This window comes from Nicotiana tabacum, chromosome 13 (genome assembly GCF_000715075.1).
Source record: "Nicotiana tabacum cultivar K326 chromosome 13, ASM71507v2, whole genome shotgun sequence".
Lineage (NCBI taxonomy): Eukaryota > Viridiplantae > Streptophyta > Magnoliopsida > Solanales > Solanaceae > Nicotiana > Nicotiana tabacum.
Genome location: NC_134092.1, coordinates 11,782,131 through 11,805,838, shown reverse-complemented (window position 1 = coordinate 11,805,838; position 23,708 = coordinate 11,782,131). Strand labels below are relative to the sequence as shown.

The 23,708-nt window shown below is 41.7% G+C and overlaps 1 protein-coding gene across 1 annotated transcript; it reads left to right on the top strand.

The window, feature by feature from the left end:
* Positions 1-15,104: 15,104 nt before the first annotated feature.
* On the top strand, positions 15,105-18,839 carry LOC107784495 (pectinesterase 1-like). Its single transcript, XM_016605639.2, has 5 exons — positions 15,105-15,385; positions 15,919-16,197; positions 16,598-16,804; positions 17,357-17,598; positions 18,443-18,839. The coding sequence occupies exons 1-5, from the start codon at positions 15,170-15,172 to the stop codon at positions 18,600-18,602; spliced, it is 1,104 nt and encodes a 367-aa protein (XP_016461125.1). The 5' UTR covers positions 15,105-15,169; the 3' UTR covers positions 18,603-18,839.
* The last annotated feature ends 4,869 nt before the right edge of the window (positions 18,840-23,708 follow it).

Below are 23,708 nucleotides of genomic sequence, written 5' to 3'. Positions count from 1 at the left end.
AGTTTGTTTTGCAAGATTGTGTTGTAATGCTCTATGATCTTGACCACTAAGGTCTCTTCTATCTTCCTCTTCTTTGTAAGGATCTCCTTCAAGAATTTGGCATAAGCTGGCATTTGTGAGAGAACTTTTGTGAATGGCAAATTTACATTAACCTGTCTCAGCATATCTAGAAATCTCTCAAACTGCTTGTCCAGCTTTTCTCTATATAACTTTTGGGAAAGGGTAAAGCAGGCATATGCTCGCTCTCATTAGATTCTTCCCTTCTTGAAGTTTCCTTCTTCTTCTTTTTCTCAGCTCCTTTTTCACCTTTCTTCTTTTTATCAACTTCATTTTTCAGCTACTCCTCAACTTCTTTTTCAGGTACACTCTCTTGTTGGACAGGGGCGGGATCTTTCAACACTTGCCCGCTTCTCAAGGTCAGAGCATTCACCGTTTCCTTAGGATTTCTCTCGGTGTCAGCTAGTAAAGTACCTGGGATTCTCTCAGACAATACAGTTGCAATTTGTCCCAGTTGCTTCTCCAAGTTTCGCAAACCAGTGCCAAGTTCTTTGATAGCTGAACCATGAGCATCTAATCTCTCATCTATCTTGACAATGAAGGACTTCATTATATCTACTAGCCTAGGCTGAGTGGAATGTTGAGGCTGGAACTACGGCCTCAGCTGATTCGCAAAACCAGGAGCTCCTTGTCCTTGAAATCTAGGATTGTTTTGTTGCCATGCATTTGAAGTACCCCCAGGTGAACTCCATGAAACACCGGGGTGCTTCTGACCCATTGCATTGAAGTTATAATTCCCGACAGCATAAACTTCCTCGATTGAGGCTTGACACTCATGAGTAGGGTGCCCTCTTCCACATATATCACATGCTGCATAGGGCTCATTGTGTATCGAGGCTAAGATCATCTTCCTTATTTCCTTGTCCATAGCATCCAGTTGTACCTGCACAGATGTGTTAGCGTCAACTTGGTGAACACCAGTTGATCTTCTTCTTTCAGCAATTTCAGAGAGCCAATGATTTCCATCCTCAGATAACTCATCTAAATTGTGACTATCTCCTCTAGAGTCTTTTTCATCAATGGGCCCCCAGCTGCATTGCTCAATGTTCTGCGAGCGGGGGGTGTCAATCCATCCCAAAAGTCCTGGAGTTGCATCCAGAGTTCAATTCCGCTATGTTGACACTTTCGCACTATCTCCTTAAACCTCTCCCAAGCTTCAAACACAGTTTCAATCTTGTTCTGGCAGAAGTTATGGATTTCTCTTCTAAACTTGCCCATCTTAGCTGATGAGAAATATTTGTCAAGAAATTTTCTGGTCATCTCATCCCATGTTCTATTCGATCTATTAGGCAAGCTTCGAAGATAGTGCTTTGCATCATCTTTGAGTGTGAAGGGGAATACCCTTAAGTAGACTGCCTCTTGTGACACACCATTGTATTAAAAAGGGTTCATAATATCCTCGAAGTCCATTAGATGGTTATTTTCATCCTCATTCATCTTTCCTCTGAAGACACAGCTGTTTTGAAGAGTTTGGAGCAACCCCTGCTTCACCTCAAAATTGTTAGCCGCAACTGGAGGTGGTCTCATACTTGATAAGCCTTGGTTGTACATCGGTCTAGCATAATCACCAAATGGTCTCTGTAACAATCCGGCCGGTCATTTTGAGAGTTGTAGCCTCGTTACCCTTTTCTGCTCATTTAGGAGCGTGTCTGGATTATGATTTGGAGGTCGGAAGTAGAATTAGGCTTGAAATGGCAAAAGTCGAATTTTCGGGAAGTTTAACTGAGGGGTTGACTTTTTAATATTGGGGTCGGATTCCAATTTCAGAAGTTGCACTAGGTTCGTGGGGTCATTTTTGACTTGTGTGTAAAATTTGAGGTCAATCAGATGTGATTTAATAGGTTTCGGTGTCGTTTGTGGAATTTGGAAATTTCAAAGTTCATTAGGCTTGAATCTGTGTATAATACGTGTTTTTGATGTTGTTTGAGATAAATTGAGGATTCGACTAAGTTCGTATCGTGATTTAGGACTTGTTGGTATGTTTGGTTGAGGTCCCGAGGGCCTCGGGTTGATTTCGGGTGGTCAACGGACTTGGCTTCAAGTTGGTGAAGTAGTTGAAGTATTGCTGCAACTGGTGTAACCGCACCTGCAGAGTGGGCACCGCAGGTGCGAGAAAGAGTGACACAGAAGCAGGCCAGGTGGAGAAGGTAGTGGTCGCAGAAGCAGGAACATCGCACCTGCGAGGACGCAGATGCGGCGAGAAGGGCGCAGTTGCGAAGCTTGAAGGTTTAGTTGTTTCCGCAAAAGCGGACAAAGGGCCACAGAAGTGCTTCCGCAGGTGCGAAACCTGTAGCGCAGGTGCGAGCCCAGTGACTTAAGTGGTTTCCGTAAAATCGGAGTAATAACCGTAGAAGCGGTCCCGCAGGGGATAAGTGGCAGCAGGTGCGAAAAGCCTGGGCAGAATGTTTGGAAACAAGGATTCAAAATTTTAGTCTAATTTCAACATTTTGAACTCGGACTTGAGCGATTTTGGAGAGGATTTTCGAGGGGGGTTTTGAGGTAAGCTTCTTGTACTTGTTTTTTTATCAATAATCTTGTTCCCCATTGTTGTTCCCACTTAGATTGTGTGGTGTTGAGGTGAAATTGGGGGTTTGAGACTAGGGATTTGGAGAGTTAATTTTGGAGAATTGAATGGCCATTTGATGTCGGATTTTGATAAATTTGGTATGGTTAAACTCGTGAGTGAAGGGTCGTTCGGGTTTTGTGACTTTTGTTGGATTTTGAGACGTGGGCCCAGGGCCGACTTTTGACCAATTTCGGATTTTGGCTTATAATTTCATATTTTTCTTATGGAGTTAATTCCTTTAGTCCGTATTGATTATATTGTACTGCGTGTGGCTAGATTCGAGATATTTGGAGGCCGATTCGCGAGGCAAAGGCACTTTGGAGTACAGATTTGCACGGTTTGAGGTAAGTAACAGTTTTAAATTTGGTCCTGAGGGTATGAAACTCTGGATTATTGTATTATGTGAGTATTTTGGAGGTGACACACATGCTAGGTGACGGGCGTGTGGGCGTGCACCGTGGGAATTAGGACTTGGTCCATTCCATGAAACTAGAAAGTTGAATAAGCTTATTGTTAGCTATGTCCCATTTCTGTGCTATGGAAAATTGATAGTGAATTATGCTAGAAATCATGCTTAGGCTATGTGTCGGTGCTGTAAAGACCCCAGAGGTCGCTCTTGTTGAACCTTCCTACTTATTGTTACTTGTACTCAGTCGTAGTATTGCTTGCATATTATACCTCAGTCTCTGGTATCCCCTGTTGATACATTATATCATTTTATTTTGGGCAGATTCCCCTTTATTACTGAGGGTCGTGAGACTAGAGAGGTTGATGACTGAGTGAGGCTGAGGGCCTTTTTGTGAGGTATTGATACTGTAGCACGTGAGTTGTTCGTGCAGATCCACAAATTGATACTATAGCACGTGAGTTGTTCGTACAGCACGTGAGTTGTCCGTGCAGATTATAGTGCTTGGGCTGTAGGAGCCCCTCTGGAGTCTGTACACCCCCAGTGAGCGCGGGTACCCATTGAGAGTGAGTATTGAGGGCTTGTGAGCAGAGTGTTGAGCTATTGAGAGAGCTTGAGGGACTGTTGCCCTAAGAGGTTGCACTTGTTCATTCGTTGCTGCACTTAAATGATTTATGTCATTGTTCTGAAACTTCTGGAAAATATTGTATCCGGTTTTACCTAAACTTGGTAATGTGTAACTGACTTGACTTAAATTGCCGGAATTGAAACAGGTCTACTTTCATTGCTGAAATTACTGAAATGAACTGTATTTGTATAGCTCGTCACTACCTTTCAGTTCCTTAATTATTATTGCTAATTACTGAGTTGGTTGTACTCACGCTACACCTTGCACTTCGTGTGCAGATCCAGGTATTTGTGGTCACGGAGGACGTTGATCTCGTATGTGGTTGAGTATCGGAGATTCACGAGGTAGTTGCCGGCGTTCGCAGTACTTGTGTCTCCTTCCTTGTTATCTTTTCTTTTCTGCATTGGTATTTTGACACATACTCTTGTAGACATTGTTTCTTAGGCTGGTTGTTTAGATGCTAATGACTTGGTGACACCCGATGTTTGGGGCTATTTTTCCACATTGTATTTTGAGTTTAACTCTTGTTATTACAAAAACTCTGTCATGTAAAAGCTTTTGACTTATCTTTTGTGAAACATTAGAAGTCTTTTTGAGAATCGGCTTGCCTAGTACCATCGATAGGCGCCATCACGACAAGTTAGGATTTTGGGTCATGACAAGTTTGTATCAGAGCCTAGGTTACATAGGTCTCATGAGTCATGAGCAGGTTTCGTAGAGTCTTGCGGATCGGTACGGAGACATCTGTACTTATCTTCAAGTGGCTGTCAAACCCTTAGGAAACTTCACATTCTTGAATTCTTGTCGTGCGAATCTTTTGATTCTGGTAACTAAATTTCTGCTGTTCTAATTCTCTCAAAGATGGTGAGGACGCATACTACGGGGCAGGATGAACAACCACCAGTACCAACAGTCAGGGCCGCGAGAGGCCGAGTTCGCGGTAGTGGTCACGGTAGGGGCATAGGTGCAGCTCGCACAGCAACTAGGGCAGCACCTGCGGATCCACCAGTTGCCCCGGTTCAAGAGCAGGTTCCAGTTGTGGATGAGCCTATGGGACCAGCCCAGGCACCACCCGTGCCCATTGTAATTCCAGGCCTTCAGGAGGCCTTAGCTCAGATTCTGACAGTGTGCACCAGTCTTGCTCAGGCGGTCTCTGTTCTGGCCGCAGCAGCCACTTCTTAGGCCGGGGGAGATAATCAGACTACCACCGCCCGCACACCAGATCAGGTGGTACAGGGACTCCAGACACCGGGGGTACCACCAGCCCATCATGTTGCAGCCGCTCAGGACTATGTGGTTCCTATCATACCTGATGATGAGCAGCGTAGATTGGTGAGGTTTGGGAGACTCCAGCCTCCATCTTTCAGTGGTACAGAGGGAGAGGATGCACAGGGCTTCTTGGATAAGTGCCAGAGGATACTCCATACAGCAGGTATTCTAGAGACCAGTGGGGTCTCGTTCACTACCTTTCAGTTCTCTGGGACTGCCTTCAGTTGGTGGGAGGCTTACGAGAGGCGTAGGCCGGTCGGCGCAGCACCCCTTACCTGGCAGCAGTTCTCCGTTCTCTTTCTGGAGAAGTTTGTGCCACAGTCCCGCAGAAAGAAGCTTCGTCTGGGTGATATGTCTATGACGCAGTATGAGATAAGATTTTCGGAGTTGGCCCGTCATGCTATCTGATTGGTTCTCATAGACAGGGAGAGGATCAGGAGGTTCATAGATGGCCGCACTTTTCAGATGCGATTACTTATGACTAGAGAGAGAGTGTTTGGTGCTACTTTTGATGAGGATGTCGACATTTCTTGTCAGATTGAGATGGTTCGCAGCCAGGAGTGGGTTGAGAACGAGGCCAAGAGGCCTCGTGGACAGGGTGGATTCTGTGGTGTTCCTTCTGGGGGTCAGTTCCACCATGGTAGGGGTCGTCCTTTCAGACATGCTCAGATGGCTCGCCCAGTTCACTTGGTGCATCATTTGCCCATGGTCCACACAGCTATCAGCAGGGCCAGTCTTGATTCAGTGCACTACCAGTGCAGAGTTCTCACCCTTCCTCGTCAGCTCAGGTGTCTACGGGAAGTTCCTCGGGGTATCAGGAGCAACAGTTCCATCAGAGGAGGGGTTGTTTCGAGTGCGGAGATTTTGGTCATATTAAGAGAGATTGCCCTAGGTTGTTGGGTGGGAATCCACATCAGAGTTCTCGGCCGATGGCACCAGAACCAATAGCTTCACCACCCGCCCAGCCAGCTCGGTGTGGTGCTCAGTCAGCTAGGGGTCGCCCTAGAGGGGGAGCCCGATTAGGGGGTGCCAGGCCAATTTCTATGCTCTCCCAGCCAGATGAGATGCCATTGCTTCGGATGTTGTGATCACAGGTATTGTCTTAGTTTCCACAAAGATGCCTCTGTATTATTTGACCCTGGTTCCACTTATTCATATGTGTCCTCGTAGTTTTCACATTATCTGGATATGCCCCGTGAGTCTCTAGTTTCACCTGTCCATGTGTCTACGCCAGTGGACAATACTGTTATTGTGGACCGTGTATATCGGTCATGTGTGGTAACTATTGGGAGTCTGGAGACTAGAGTGAATCTCTTGTTACTTAGTATGGTCGATTTAGACGTGATTTTGGGTATCGATTGGTTGTCTCCATGTCGTGCAATTCTAGATTGTCACGTGAAGACCGTGACATTGGCGATGACGGAGTTGTAGAGGGTTGAGTAGAGCGGCTCTATAGACTATGTTCCTAGTAAAGTGATTTCATACTTGAAGGCTCAGCAGATGGTTGAGAAGGGTTGTCTATCTTATCTGGCCTTGGTGAGGGATGTTAGTGCAGAGACCCCTGTTATTGATTCTATTCCGGTGGTGCGAGATTTTTCGGATGTGTTTCTTGTAGACCTGCCGGATATGCCACCTGACAGGGATATTGGCTTCGATATTGATTTGGTGCTGAGCACTCAGCCCATTTCTATTCCACCGTATCGTATGGCACCGGTAGAATTGAAGGAGCAGCTTCAGGAACTTTTTAATAAGGGGTTTATTCAGCCTAGCGTGTCACCTTGGGGTGCACCAGTTCTATTTGTGAAGAAGAATGATGGTACTATGAGGATGTGCATTGATTATAGGCAGTTGAACAAAGTCACAATCAAGAACAAGTATCATTTGCTGCATATTTATGATCTATTTGACCAGCTTTAGGGAGCGAGGGTGTTCTCTAAGAGTGACTTGAGGTCAGGATATCACCAGTTGAAGATTCGGGACTCAGATATTCTTAAGACAGCTTTCAGGACCCGTTATGGTCATTATGAGTTCCTTGTGATGTCTTTTGATCTGACCAACTCCCCAGCAGCATTCATGCATCTGATGAACAGTGTGTTTCAGCCTTATCTTGACTCGTTCATTATTGTATTTATTGATGATATCCTGGTATACTCTTGTAGCCAGGAAGAGCAAGCCCAGCATTTGCAGATCGTATTGCAGCAATTGAGGGAGGAGAAGCTTTATGCAAAGATCTCCAAGTGTGAGTTTTGGCTTAGTTCAGTGGTGTTCTTGGGGCACGTGGTGTCCAGTCAGGGTATTTAGGTAGATTCAAAGAAGATAGAGGCAGTTCGGAGTTGGCCCAGACCGTCCTCAGCCACGGAGATTCAAAGTTTTCTTGGTTTGGCTGGTTATTACCGTCATTTTGTAGAGGGTTTCTCATATATTGCATCACCCTTGACCAAATTGACCCAAGAGGGTGCTCCCTTCAGGTGGTCGGATGAGTGCGAGGACAGCTTTCAGAAGCTCAAGACTGCATTGACCACGGCTCCAGTTCTAGTTCTACCATCAGCTTTTGGTTCTTACACAATGTATTGTGATGCTTCTCAGATCGGTATTGGGTGTGTTCTGATGTAGGAGGGCAGAGTGATTGCTTATGCTTCGCGCTAGTTGAAGCCCCATGAAAAGAACTATCATGTCCATGACCTTGAGTTAGCAGCTATTGTTCATGCCTTGAAGATCTGGCATCACTATTTGTACGGTATCTATTGTGAGATTTACACAAATCACCGGAGTTTGCAGCATCTGTTCAAATAGAAAGATCTTAAATTGCGTCAGCAGAGGTGGTTGGAGCTTCTTAAAGACTATGATATCACTATTTTGTACCATCCCAGAAGGCCAATATGGTGGCCGATGCCTTGAGTCGCTGGGCGGAGATTTTGGGGAGCTTAGCATATCTTCCAGCAGTAGAGAGGGCATTGGCATTGAATGTTCAGGCCTTAGCCAGCCAGTTTGTTAGGTTGGATGTTTCTGAGCCAAGTCATGTATTAGCGTGTGTGGTCTCTCGGTCTTCTCTTTATTATCGTATCAGGGAGCGTCAGTATGATAACCCCCATCTGTTTTTCCTTAAGGACACGGTCCAGTACGGTGATGCTAAGGAGGTCATTGTTGGGGATGATGGTGCATTGAGGATGCAGGGCAGGATATGTGTACCCAATATAGATGGTTTGCGAGAGTTGATTCTTCAGGAGGCTTATAGCTCGCGGTATTCCATTCATCCGGGTGCCGTGAAGACGTATCAGGACTTGCGGAAGCATTACTGGCGGAGGAGGATGAAGAAAGACATAGTGGAGTATGTAGCTTGGTGTCTAAATTGCCAGCAGTTGAAGTATTAGCATCAGAGGCCAGGTGGGTTGCTTTAGAAGTTAGAGATTCCGGAGTGGAAATGGGAGCGGATCACTATGGATTTCATTGTTGGGATTTGACGGACTCAGCGAAAGTTTGATGCAGTTTGGGTGATTGTGGATAGGCTGACCAAGCCAACTCATTTCATTCCTGTGATGACTACCTATTCTTTCGAGCAGCTGGCTCAAATTTATATCTGCGAGATTGTCACGCTTCATGGCGTACCGGTATCTATCATCTCCGACCGAGGTACGCAGTTTATATCACGGTTCTAGAGGGTCGTGCAGCATGAGTTGGGTACTCGAGTGGCGTTGAGCATAACATTTCACCCTCAGACGGACGGACAGTCCGAGTGCACTATTCAGATATTAAAGGATATGCTCAGTGCGTGTGTGATGGAGTTTGGGGGTTCGTGGGATCAGTTCTTGCCACTAGCTGAGTTTGCCTACAATAACAGTTATCAGTCGAACATCTAGATGGCACCATATGAGGCTCTGTATGGTAGGCGGTATAGGTCTCCAACGGGTTGGATCGAGCTGAGCGAGGCTAGATTATTAGGTACAGACTTGGTTCAGGATGCTCTGGAGAAGGTTAAGGTGATTCAGGATAGACTGTGCACAGCCTAGTCAAGACAGAAGAGTTATGTGGATCGGAGGGTTCGCGATGTTGCACTCATGATTGGAGGGTGGGTCCTACTTAAGGTGTCACCCATGAAGGGTGTTATGAGGTTCGAAAAGAAGGGCAAGCTGAGCCTGAGGTTTATCGGCCCATTCGAGGTGTTACGATGTGTTGGGGAGGTTACCTATGAGCTTGCCTTGCCTCCCAGTCTAAGAGGAGTTCATCCAGTATTCCATATTTCTATGCTCCGAAAGTATCACAACGATCCGTCTCACGTGTTGGATTTTAGCTCAGTCCAGTTGGACAAGGATTTATCTTATGTTGAGGAGCCGGTGGCGATCTTGGATAGGCAGGTTCGAAAGCTGAGGTCGAAGAATATTGCTTCTGTGAAGGTTCAGTGGAGGGGTCAGCCGGTCGAGGAGGAGACTTGGGAGACCGAGCAAGATATGTGCAGTAGTTATCCTCATCTTTGCACCACTTCAGGCATGTCCGTATACTCGTTCGAGGACGAACGTTTGTTTAAGAGAGGGAGGATGTAACGACCCACCGGTCATTTCAAGAGTTGTAGCCCCGTTCCCATTTTCTGCTCATTTTTGTGCTTCATTGTTGTTTTATGACTTACCGGGTTAGTTGGTTTGGGTCCGGGGAGATTTCAGAGTGAATTGAGACACTTAGTCTCTTAATTGAAATCTTAAGCTGGAGAAGTCGACCGGATGTTGACTTATGTGTAAACGACCTCGGATTGGAATTTTGATGGTTCTGTTAGCTCCGTTGGGTGATTCTGGACTTAGGAGCGTGTCCAGATTGTGATTTAGAGGTTGGGAGTAGAATTAGGCTTGAAATGGCGAAAGTCAAATTTTTGGGAAGTTTGACCGGGGGTTGACTTTTTATATCGAGATCGGATTCTGATTCCAGAAGTTGCAGTAGGTTTGTGGGGTCTTTTGTGACTTGTATGCAAAATTTGAGGTCAATCGGACGTGATTTTATAGGTTTCGGCGTCGTTTGTAGAATTTGGAAATTTCGAAGTTCATTAGGCTTGAATCTGTGTGTAATTTGTGTTTTTGATGTTGTTTGAGGTGAATTGAGGATTCGACTAAGTTCGTATCGTGATTTAGGACTTGTTGGTATGTTTGATTGAGGTCCCGAGGGCCTTGGGTTGATTTCGGGTGGTCAACGAACTTGGTTTCGCGTTGGTGAAGCAGTTGAAGTATTGCTGCAACTGGTGTAACCGCACCTGCGGAGTGGACACTGCAAGTAAGAGCCCGCAGAAGCGGGAAGAGAGACGCAGAAGCAGGCTAGGTGGAGAAGGCGGTGGTCGCAGGTGCGATGTTCCTTCCGCACCTGCGAGGACGCAGATGCGGTGAGAAGGGCGCAGGTGCGAAGCTTGAAGGTTTGGTTGTTTCCGCAGAAGCGGACAAAGGGCCGCAAAAGCGCCTCCGCATGTGCAAAACCTAGAGCGCAGGTGCGAGCCCAGTGACTTAAGTGGTTTCTACAGAAGCGGAGTAATAACTGCAGAAGCGATCCCGCAGGTGCGGATAAGTGGCCGCAGGTGCGTAAAGCCTGGGCAGAATGTTTAAAAACACGGGTTCGCGATTTTAGTCTCATTTCAACATTTTGAACTCGGATTTGAGTGATTTTGGAGAGGATTTTCGAGGGGTTTTTTGAGCTAAGCTTCTTGTACTCGTTTTGTATCAATAATCGTGTTCCACATTGTTGTTCCCACTTAGATTGTGTGGTGTTGTGGAGAAATTGGGGGTTTGAGGCTAGGGATTTGAAGAGTTAAATTTGGGGAATTGAATGGCCATTTGATGTCGGATTTTGATAAATTTGGTATGGTTAGACTCGTGAGTGAAGGGGCTTTGGAGTTTTGTAATTTTTGTCGGATTTCGAGACGTGGGCCCGGGGCCGGCTTTTGACCAATTTTGTATTTTGGCTTATAATTTCGTATTTGTTTTATGGAGTTGATTCCTTTAGTCCGTATTGATTGTATTGTACTGCTTGTGACTAGATTCGAGACATTTAGAGGCCGATTCACGAGGCAAAGACACTTTGGAGTAGATATTTGTATGAAATCCCGGATTATTGTATTATGTGAGTATTTTGGAGCTGACGCACATGCTAAGTGATGGGCGTGTGGGCGTGCACCATGGGAATTGGGACTTGGTCCATTCCGTGAAACTAGAAAGTTGAATAAGGTTGTTGTTAGCTATGTGCCCTTTCTGTGCTATAGAAATTAGACAGTGAATTATGCTAGAAATCATGCTTAGGCTATGTGTTGGTGCTGTAAAGACCCCAGAGGTCGTGATACATGTTGAACCTTCTTGCTTATTGTTACTTGTACTCAGTCGTAGTATTACTTGCATATTATACCTCAGTCTTTGTTATCCCTTATTGAAACATTATATCATTTTGTTTTGGGCTGATTCCCCTTTATTACTAAGGGCCGTGAGACTAGAGAGGTTGATGACTGAGTAAGGCCGAGGGTCCTGTCTGTGAGGTATTGATACTATAGCACGTGAGTTGTCCGTGCAGCATGTGAGTTGTCTGTGCGGATCCACATATTGATACTATAGCACGTGAGTTGTCAGTGTAGCACGTGAGTTGTCCGTGCAGCACGTGAGTTGTCCGTGCGGATTATAGCACTTGGGTTGTAGGAGACCTTCCGGAGTCTGTACACCTCCAGTGAGTGCATGTACATATTGAGTGTGAGTATTAAGGGCTGTGAGCCGAGTGTTGAGCTACTGAGAGAGCCTGAGGGACTGTTGCCCTGAGAGGTTGCACTTGTTTCATTCGTTGCTGCACTTAAATGATTTATGTCATTGTTCTAAAACTTCTGGAAAATATTGTATCCAGTTTTACTTGAACTTGGTAATGTATAACTGACTTGACTTAAATTTCTGGAATTGAAACTTGTCTACTTTCATTGCTGAAATTACTGAAATGAACTGTATTTGTATAGCTTGTCACTACCTTTCAGTTCCTTAATTATTATTGCTACTTACTGAGTTGGTTGTACTCACGCTACACCCTGCACTTCGTGTGCAGATCCAGGTGCTTCTGGTAATGGAGGACGTTGATCTCGTGCGTGGTTGAGTATCGAAGATTCACGAGGTAGCTGCCGGCGTTCGCAGTCCTTGTCTCTCCTTCCTTGTTATCTTTTCTTTTCTGTATTGGTATTTTGACACAGACTCTTGTAGACATGACTTGGTGACACCCGATGTTTGGAGCTATTTTTCCGCACTGTATTTTGAGTTTAACTCCTGTTATTACGAAAGCGCTGTCATGTAAAAGCTTTTGACTTATCTTTTGTGAAACATTGGAAGTAGTTTTGAGAATAGGCTTGCCTAGTACCATTGATAGGCGCCATCACGACAGGTTAGGATTTTGGGTCGTGACCGTCTCCCAGCACCGGGATCTATATTTATGAATTGGTCTTCACCCAAAGGTTGATTTTGAACAACTCTCCGAGCCCTTTCCTCCTCATAGACAAGTTGTGCATTTCGAAGAGCTGTCTCCTCAGCATCTCGTGCAGCTTTTTCTCTTTGCTGGGATGCCTCTCTTGCAGCCAAATCAACATTATCGTCATCTTCCGCCATAATTTCCTTGGTTGAGGATTGCCCAACCTTCTTTGTATTCTCGAGGAGATTTCTTTTCTTCCTCAACTGTCGCAGGTATTTCTCAATTTCTGGTTCGTATGGGGGCACTTCCTCCCCAGAGGATCGAATCATGAACCAATCTAACATGTATCCTGTGCACAATCAAGTAACACCAAACGTAAAAAGAGAAAAATAAAATAAAAAGAAAAAATAATTCCTGAATTAGCACCACAAACTATTTCAAACACTATTAATTGTCAATCCCTGGCAACAGCGTCAAAATTGACGAGCGCAAAATACACACTTAAATATGCTCGCTAGTCGAATATAGTATAGAAAAATTTTGTATCCACATGGATTAGATTTAAACAGTATTTTCGTAGCTTCTAGTTTAATTGTTATCCAAGATGATCGACAATTAGATTTGTGTGATTAAAATGAAAATTAACTAAAAGTCTAAACTATTGACTAATGACAATCGAAGAAATGAGTAAGGAAGATATCAATGGGAAAAATAGGGGTTGATTGGATAGGTGCAAGATATTTGTCTGGGATTTAACTTTAGCTAATTCACTCTCACGGTTCAAGTGAGTCTCTTGAATTCACTCAATTATTAGTTCAAACGTTCAGTAGAAACTCCTCTCTCGATTACGTCTCAACCTCACAATATGAACCAATTTATGCTCGGTGAAGATATGCAAGAATTCGTAGTGGATTGGTCTTTAGCAGAACCTCTTTCGATTATCCCCCTAACTAGGTCTAAACAATAATTCAACTAGCCTCTTTCGATTATTAAGAAGAATCAATGAATTCAACTAACAAGATAATGCAAAAACATCACAAGTTATGCCTCTTTCGATTACATGAACATGTGAAAATAGTTGCAATAATTAAAACACCCAAAACGATTCAATACATACAAATTAGAGTTAATAATCCACAAACAAATATCAATACACCAAATCTTTCAATCCCTAAAAAGAACTACTCCATGGATATGGAGTAATTCATCACAAATAACTTTAAGTTAAAGGAAAGCGTAAACGATCCAAACTCTTGTCTTGAGTAAGGATTGAATGATGAAATCCTTGTGCTCTTGCTTCTCCTACTTCTTCTTAGCCTCCTTAGGTTTTAGATGTGTCAAAAGTCCCAAAATACTGTTTTCCATGTATATATACCAAGTAAGGTCAGGCCCAAACGAACACATCTTCTCTTACGCGAAATTGGACTCTTTCCAGAATAGGACGTGCGCGGCCGCGCATCTGGGAGTGTGCTCGCACATATGGCCGCGCACTTTGGAAGGTATTCTGTCTGACATGCGCTCCCAGTGCGTGCTCGCGCACCTGGGTGGCGTCCTACTCAATTCTCCGTTTCTTTCGTTGCGTGCATGATTGTCCGTTGATCCCCGAACACGATCACAACTTAATCCTTGAGCTTTTACTCAGACTTCAAAACTACAGAATAGCTTGAATTCATGCCATACATCTACATAGCTCGGAATTACTCCTACAAGGTATAAAACACACAATTAGTGCAAAACACTAGCGATTAACGCTCAAACTCAATTAAAGTACAGCAAATTAGAGTGCAATAAACAACTAAAACACACAATTATAGCCTACCATCAACCTGGAGGTCACATTATAAATTTGAAGCGTGATGCTGCTATTAGGAATATCTTAAATTATGTGTATGTTGCTGCTGATCATTTTATCCATCTAGTAAATGGATAATCCATTTACTAGATGGCATCAGTATTGTGCCTGGAGGAATGTTGTTACACAGTTGAGGAATAGACTTGACTTCATACGCCAAGTAACTACATGGTATAGAGAATTTTATCATATGGTGTAAGGATTTAAGGGAGTGGTGAGCTTTATTCTAGGCTACTGCTCCGCATGACACATTGTGGAGGCTACTCGTGGGAATATGTATTGTGATTCCTATGATGTTGTTGGTCGAATTACTATAACTGGACATGATTGACGAAATCAATTCACTTTGATTCGGATACCTATTTATTTTCATTGGATTTTAAAAGCAAAACCTAATTAAACAAGAATTAAAGAAATAATTAGCTCACTTTGATCAGGAATCGCTAGACCTATTTTCATCGGATTTTGACAATAAAACCTTATTAGACATGAATTGATTCACCTTGATAGTACATACCACAAATCACTTTCATGTGCTAAAGCTTTGAAATGACGTAACAAGTATTTTACGTACACCCATTTAATTGGACTTAAAGAATCTTGATTTAAGTCGATGTGTTTTGGATTTCGAACTTAATCCAAATTTTACGTCCAACAAATTTTATCTAATTTCTGGTTATTAGCTATTGAAAAATTCACTCTCCGTAGAAACACTAGCTTACTCAAAATTATATGACTCACCAAATTGTTATAATTAACAACCACAATACAAACCATTTGTTAAACGGACTACTCGTACTGCCTTACAATGCTTACCTACTAACATAACAAACCATGCAAAAATCTCTACCTCTAGTTTGTCTTGTTAAACTCTGCTCTTTCTATTCTTTCTATAAATACCACCACTTACTAAGTTTGTATAGAAAACCAAAACCAAAAATCCATTTCCATTCAAGAAATTTAAAAAACCAAAAAAACAAAATAACAAACAAAATGGCCGGAAAAAACACCATATTTGCTGTGGAAGCAATTGTTATAACTATTGTCCTTTTCATCCCTAGAGTCTTTTCAGATGATTCTGTTCCTATACCAGCTGATAAATCACAAATAAATAGTTGGTTTGAAACCAATGTTAAGCCTTTAGATGCAAGAAAAGACACTTTGGACCCTGCCCTTGTAGCTGCCGAGGCTAATAAAACTACCATTAAGGTGACTTTTTTTTACTATTTCATCCTTAACCAGAAGTCTCGGGTTCTAGTTAATCCCAGTGTGGGACTTTGTAGCGTGAATCTGGATTTAATCAGACCAATGCGGGAATCGGATACTGGATGGAAAACCAAAAAAAAACTACTCCTTCCGTTTCAATTTGTTTGAACCTTTTCGGGTCAAATAATTTTCGATATGAATTCGAACATATAATCTTGAAGTTTTTTGAAATAAAATTTACATATTTAAAAACTACATAAAAAGTACTATAAGTCACAATAATTAACAGCTCAAAATATTAAAAAAAACATTTGCAAAAAATATGGTCAAAAAAATCTTGGTTGACTTCTTAAACAGTAAATGTTCATTCTTTTTTAAACGAATGGAGTATTTCTTTTCCTCTTAGATTCATAAATATATTTGTTAGTTTATTCATGCATCTTTTATATATATTTAAAATCTGCATTGATAATTTTTTTTTGTTGTCATCAACTTTAGTTGAATTCTGACTCTAAATTTTGAATACGTTACCGAAGGTAAGGGCAGATGGAAGTGGTGAATTCAAGACTCTGACGGATGCCATAAACAGCATTCCTCAAGGGAATAAAAGACGAGTTATTATTTCGATTGGAGGTGGAAATTACACAGAGAAAGTTAAGATTGAGAGGTATAAGCCTTTCATTACATTATATGGAGACCCTAAGAATGTACCAAATATAATCTTTAATGGAACAGCAAAAGATTATGGTACAGTTGATAGTGCCACCGTCGTCGTTGAATCTGAATACTTCACCGCTGTTAATATCAACTTTGTGGTACGTATTATAATTCATGACAGTCTCTCTATCTTCACAAGGTGCTAAGCAGCGGCGGATCCAAAATTTAAATTTTATGGGTTCAACCTTTAAGACTCTTATCATAGAACCCATTATATTTTTAACTTATGGGTTCAGACATACCATTCTTTTCAATTTTAATGAATTTTTACATATAAATTTATATTTCGTGTCGAAAGTTATGGGTTCAGGTGAACCCGGTGTCGCTACTCTACATCCTCCCGGGGTAAGGTCAGCGTACACACTACCCTCCCAGACCTCACTTATAGAATTTCGCTGAGGTTGTTATTGTTATATATTGTTGTTTCTTTCTATCTTTCTTTAGTTTCATATAATATTAGTGTGTAATATATTTTGTTGTTTTGACAATTATGATTAGAATTCTGCACCAAGACCAGATGGGAAAAGGGAATTAGCTCAAGCAGCAGCATTAAGGACAGGAGGAGATAAAGCTTCATTATATAACTGTAAAATGTATGGATTTCAAGACACCTTTTGTGATGACAGTGGGAAGCATTTCTTTAAAGATTGCTACATTGAAGGCACTGTTGATTTCATCTTTGGCAATGGAAAATCCTTATATCTGGTAAATAATTTCATTTCTTTTAAATTTTTATTCATAATCTTCTCATCTGATCACTCGTAGGGCAAATTCACAATATTAGCTATGGGTTTGGATAAACTCGATAGCTTGTACTTAGACTCTATTATAGGCGGATCTAAAATTTCTAGAACATGAGTACACCACGGAAAAGCGAGAAAAAAGAAGTACTAAGTGAGAATCGATCAATGTTCTTTTGAATAAATAATTCAACATTCAACCAGGTGCACCATTTAATATTTTTGGAGCATGGGCCAATATATAATATTAAATCAATTTTTCGAAATATATACATAAAATACCTAGTTTGGCGAAAAGACCATGAGTTCACATGCACTGTAAAAACAGCCTAAATCCGCCCCGGGACTCTATATTTATAAAAACAAAACATTAAAAATATAACTATTTAATTGTGAATGCACTAACTAAAACGAGTTATGGGTTCGACGACAAGTTCAGAAACCATAAACTTCAAATTCTACTCCGCCTCTATTCACTCGTAATGCTAATGAATTTTATTATTTTTTTGAAAAAAAGAACACAGAGATGCATGTAATTCCAGGGGATCCAATGGCAATGATCACAGCACATGCAAGGGGAGCAGGCAATGTTGACAGTGGATATTCATTTGTTCATTGTATAATAACTGGAACAGGAAATACAGCATTTTTGGGAAGAGCATGGAAGCCTTTTGCTAAGGTTGTTTACTCTTACACTGATATGAGTGACGTTGTTCACCCTGAAGGTTGGTCTGATAACGGCAAAAGTGATTATGACAGGTTAGTCGGCGATAAGCTTTTATAACCACACAAATGTTATGATCCCATAAAGTTTTTACTATTTTTTTAAGACCACAAGTTTCAAAACTTTCTTTTTTTTTCTCTTAAATTTCGTGACGAGTCAAACTAAATCATCTAATTTGAAAAGGAGGAAGTAATAATTTCAATAGTCATAAATTTAACTTGCTCTTTTATCATGTGATTTGGTCCCGTACAAAAAAAGGCTGTAAATATAGCACTCTTTTTTATCATGTGATCGGTTCCATACTGGAACTTTATGGCCTATGACTAATCAATACATTGCATATTTAGAATTTAAAGTTTATTAGTTTCTATAATGATTTTAGGTTAATATATAATAACACTTAGGTTCATAGTCTAATATTTATAGATATTAAATGAATTTCTTAATATATATATATATATATATAAGCAAAAGTTATTGGGTTCGGTGGACTGTACATAATGCTCTCGATCCACTCCTAATGATAGAGTTGGTGCATAAAATATCAAGTAAACATATACAATGAGAAGTGAAATTCAAGATTTGAAGTTTATTTATTAATAATAATTGAGTTCTACAAGGACTTTAAGTCAAAATATATATTAATATTTAACGGGGCTTCTGAATGTATATATTAGATTTGAGCAAACGTTATTAGTTACAGTGAACTCATATGTTTTCATTTTCCATCTTTCTCCTCTATTATCTATTTGTTTCTTTCATTTTCATTGTTATGTACTCACACTATGAGATTTTCCCGAGATTCGATCAGAACATATCAGACTATCTATTAATCGATTTGAAAATAGCACGGTCATCTCGCCTTCTCGTATTTTTCAGGTCGGTGTTTTATGGAGAATACAACTGCAAAGGAGCAGGTGCAACTATGGAACGTAGGGTGGGATATGTGAGGAAATTAACTGATGCAGAAGCAAAGCCTTTTATCACACTTGGCTATATTGAAGGCTCCAAATGGCTGCTTCCTCCTGTGGCACTGTAGGTAATAGGGGCGAAAAAGGACAGAATGGTCCTAGCAATTTTGACTTTTGTTTTTATTTCCTTAATTTCTCACTTTTGAATGTAGCCCATCCCAACTAATATGGGATTGAGGCATTGTTGTTGTTTTCAATTTTGGGTAGCCGATTTCAACTAGTTTGAGATTGAAATTTAATTGTTGTTCCCACTTGGACAGTCAAGGTTTAGAAATAAAGATAAAGTGTAGATGTTTCACAATTAATCGTTCTTCTCGTTGTATTAGTCGGGTATCATTAGCGGCGGAGCTAGCATAAGATTTGTGATTCAGCCGAATCTAGTAATTTTAATTTAAATTTTGTATTTGTTTTGAAAATTTTATTAAATATATATAAATTATTAATTTAGAACTCAATAACATAAACGAACTAAAATAATGAATCTGCAAATTTTAAATTTGGGCTCCGCCTCTGAGTACCATGGTATGGTGTTATTGATAAAAAGAGGAGTAATTTTTTAACAACTTATCCTAGAAAATTAGATAACATTTATGTGCAAAGTTATAGCAATAGCAATCTGTTTGTTTATTTATTTTTAAAATAATTTCCATCGGATAAAGTCAAACCTCTCAAATAGGAGCATATTCCAAGCTGCATTTCAATGCTTGTCTCTTTTTAAAATGGCTAATTCAATATATCAAGAATCAAATGAAAGCTGGTAGTGGGAAGGCAAGTGTCATTTCAGGGATATAGAGAATAAAGTTTCCAGAATCATAGCATTTGAATAGGACATTCTTGCCTTTAACAAAACAAGAAGAGAAAAGAAAATTCTTATTCTTACTGCTGATTCATATAAAATTGCAAGGAATAAACCTTTTTTTAACATGAGCATAATATCTTTTTGACCACATGTTTAATTCTAAATAATCGGATAATTGGCTGATTTTTAGGTATAAGTGTTTACCCCGAAACGGATAAATTCGTACGCAATTTTAAGGATATGTAGATTAATTCAACACAAGTAATCAAAAATGTTAGATAAACGAATTAAAGATGAAATAAATAATCAAAGCAGTTGTGATGTTGAATCCGGGCTCGAATTTGAGCTTAACAGTAGTTTTGCCCTCAACCGAACCCTCGACTCGAAGCCAAATGTATATGAAGAACTTATGATTAAAATGAGAACCTTTCAATAACTAGAAAGCAGAGAAATAAGTTTGTATTGCTTTGATATGCATGTTACAATATCCCTATTGAATAAGAACCCCGTATTCCCCTTTATATAGTATGGGAATTTTACCCCTAGTAAAATTCGAAAAAGGTAAAAATACTCTTTGTACAGCAATCACTTATACGCTACCGGCATCAGAAGAGATCTGCTCCGTGATATCCAGTTGGGCGCGGATATTACGGCCTTCTGTTAGTTGTGTGCAACTATTTGTAGTGCTTTCCGAGGTCTTGGAGCTCATTCCAGGTTCGGGGGATGTTATCTTGTCAGGCCCGGTGGCGAGCATCTCGTTTTAACCTCGATTCAAAGAGTTCTCAGATTCGGTCTCTATATCATTCATTCATATTTCTTACTTCGTTTGGATCAACGAGAACTCAGAGTGTGTGCTGACCCCGAGTTTACTCGTATACATATAGTTCCCTCGTTTCTCAGAGAGTAGGTTCGCCGAAACGATGGAAAATGATGTATGAGCCTCGGTTCCTTCCTTCGTACGTTACAACCGAAACTACGAATAAGCTGAAATGTCCCATCAGTCGTGTCGTTCTGACTTCGAACACGTGTGAATCGTCGGATGGTCGCCTCCGAATGCGAAATGTCGCGTATTGATTACATTTTCTCCTATAAAACCTTCGACCTTTTATACTTCTTCCACTTTCCGATCCTAACTTTTATCTTCGAACTCTCTAGTGGCTATCAACTCTTTCAACCCTTCATCTCTTTATCTCTGATCTTCAAATCTTCGTAACTGTTCTTAGATTTCTACCTAGATCTTTATCCTACCTTCAAACCTCCATACCTTTTCCTTCAAACCTTCATATCTCCCCTTCAAATCTTCATATTTTCCCTTCAAATCTTCTTATTTTCCATATCATGATGGTCAAGACTTCCAAATCAGTTCCTCAACAGGTTGCCACTTCATCTTTCCACCCGGTCACAGGTACCGAGGCGGTCGTTCCCGAAGTGGCTGCTACCGAATCGGCCCCAGAGCCCCCCATGAAAAGCTTTATTCCCGAGGGCTGTTCAATTGTAAACGACTTCGAAGTCAAAAAGGCTGTATCCAAACAAGATCGAGGTGAAGGGGCATCGAGATATATATGCTATATTACTGAAGATACCCTTCATATAGTCTGAGAGGACTATAAATGGGGAGGTAAGGACGTGGTAGTCCCCGGGCTTGAGGACGATATGACAACTCGCATGGAGGGATATTTAAGTATTTACACTTACCCCTTCACGCTGGGCCCGGTAGACCCAGTAGTTTTGGCTTTCTGCAAGAGGTAAGAGGTGTGCCTTGGGCAAATCCACCCGTCTCTTTGGAGGATCGTGATCCTCCTATGTTATTTTGTGAACAACACCGAATATCCTCGGTTCACCCTCGACCACCTACTTAATCAATCTCACTCGCCGGGCCAACAAGGCTTTCTTTTCAAGCATCAATGAGGATCGAGGCTGGCAGGGGCGCTTCAATTGGGTAAACACTGAAGATTTGATCCCTCCCGAATTCCTACCATTTCCTGAGAAGTGAAATACATCTCGTAAGTGTAGTATTTTCTTGAGTGGAAAGTATTCTTTTGTTTTATTTCTCGCTATCGGTATTTGCGCTCGTGCAGTTGTTGCTCGGGTTCTCAATGCAATACCCCGGCTCAAGGAGTGGATCGAAGGCATCTACAAGAAGATGTCATACTTTGAGTGCTCGTGGTGCAAGCTTTCGAAGGGCCAAAGGGAGGCCCAATCTTATGGTAAGGCTCTTCCGAGAATAGTTACTATTACTCCCCAAACTTACATAACGCTGACCTATTCTTTTTTCCTTCGCAGGTTTGCCTAAGACCACCAAACTTAGGCCGCTGGAAGGGGACTAAGGTGCACCCTTATCCGTTGATTCCCTTGTTACGGGGTAGCCCGGGGCTGCTGTGGGGGAGAAAAAGAAGACAAAAAGAAAGTCTTCGGTCTCGTCGGGTCCCGAGGTGAAACCAAACAAGAAGTCAGCTTCCCGGGCTCGTAATCCCAAGAAGAACACCAACTCCCGGGTACCAGATTCTAACTCGCTTCACTGGATCAGGGATGAATCCGAAGAAGATGACATATTTGTTGCTAGCGGATCGGCCCCTGCCGGGGAGCTGGCGGCAACCGAGGAAACGAGCCATGAGGCTGATCCTCTTCTGACTCGAAAGGCCGAGATGGAGACGGGGGTTGAGACCTACCGAGAAGTTGTTTCTGTTCCGAAAGAGGAGATCGGGGTGATAGACATAATCGAGACACCCTCCTATACCGAGTCCATGCTCGAAAAGGCCCAAACGGGCAAGGAAAAATCAAGTGAAGGGGCTCAGGGTGCAGAGGATCCTCTCCACTGCTTCTTCAATGTCATGGACATGTACACGATGGAAGATTTCTCCGGGCTGGGTCACCTAAAGATACAAAAGAAGGATGTCCCTTCGGGAACTATCGGGTCTAGTACGAGCCCATGATTTGTGAAGCAATTCCCTGCATCGAGCATAGATCCTAGGGGAAAGAGGACGGTTGTTCTCACAATCCCGGAGGATGCTCGGATCCTGTTTGCTCCTGTAGGGGTAGCTAGCTACCTTCGATGCCTGGTGACCGATGAGGACCAGGCAAAGATGAACGAGGTAGGCACGTCGAGTCTTTTTAATGAGGCGCAGCAAGCGCTGAACCGGGTAAGATTCTAACACTTTCATACTTCCTTCATGAATTCCACTTAAGTCTAAATCTCTCCTACCACTTTCGTTATTTCACAGGCCTCAGTACTCTATCATGAGAGCTTCCTCCGGTACCGCTTGGAAATCACCCAACTTTAGTTCAAACTCAAAGAGCAGGTCCGGAAGAAAGACATGTATAGGCTTCTCAGCGAGCAACAGAACGAGTCCCTTAAAGATCTCCATGTCGAACTGGAAAAAGCTCAAAATGAGGCTTCAACCCTGAAACGGGAACATGCTGACCTAGTTGAAAAGGTAAAGGTCTTTGAAGCTAAAAACGAGGAGCTAGTCGTGGTGGCTAATAACATAACTTCGCAGGTCCAACAGAAGATCGACCAGATTAACCAGCTCAGAGCCTAGATGAACGAGGTTCAGGACATGACCCAAGGGTGTAAAAGCAAAATGCACCAGCTGGCATCAGTTGAGAACCAACTCCGGGTGGTGAAAGACAAAGCTGACAAGTGGTCTCAACTGAATGACGATCTCCGAGTACAGTTGAGCTTGGTCATCACTGAACGTGATGTCTGTTACGGCCAAACACACTCACGCAAGTATACGTGGTCGTCAAGTAATAAAGTAGTGAATAAAGTATCGTTCCCACGAAGACTTATGATTAACTTTGACTAATTCAAACTCGAATAGCTTATTGATTCAAGATATTTCTAACAAAATATATAATTTTCTAACTTACTACCTACGGACGATCAAATAATGAATCGCTAAGAATTCAACACAACACTTAAATAGTTTTGTTCAACAATCAATAGGATATAATATTCCAGGGTCACGGGTCATCTAACATTCATGTTGCATTCGTATTTTAAAATAGCTAATTGATTTATCTGAATTGTTGATTCACAGGGTTAATTTCACTCGTAAGAATCTGTCGAGTTCTTACTCGCATGCTCAAGTTAACTTAATACCTATATGTCTATGGAATTAAGTTTAACAAGAACTTATTTACAATTCCTGTATTTTAACCGAGTAAGGCAATTAGGTATATGTCTATCCTAATCGCGAATCCTTTCCCCGATGCCCGGGTTTTGAAAACTTACTCTATTTACTTCTATATGCAATCTAGGGTTCCCACTTTCGAGTTCAACTCTAGATTCGTAGATAGTATTTCACTGTTAATTACTCAGCAAAATAATTAGAAACAGAATTAAATAAACAACCCAATATGATAAACCCAACGT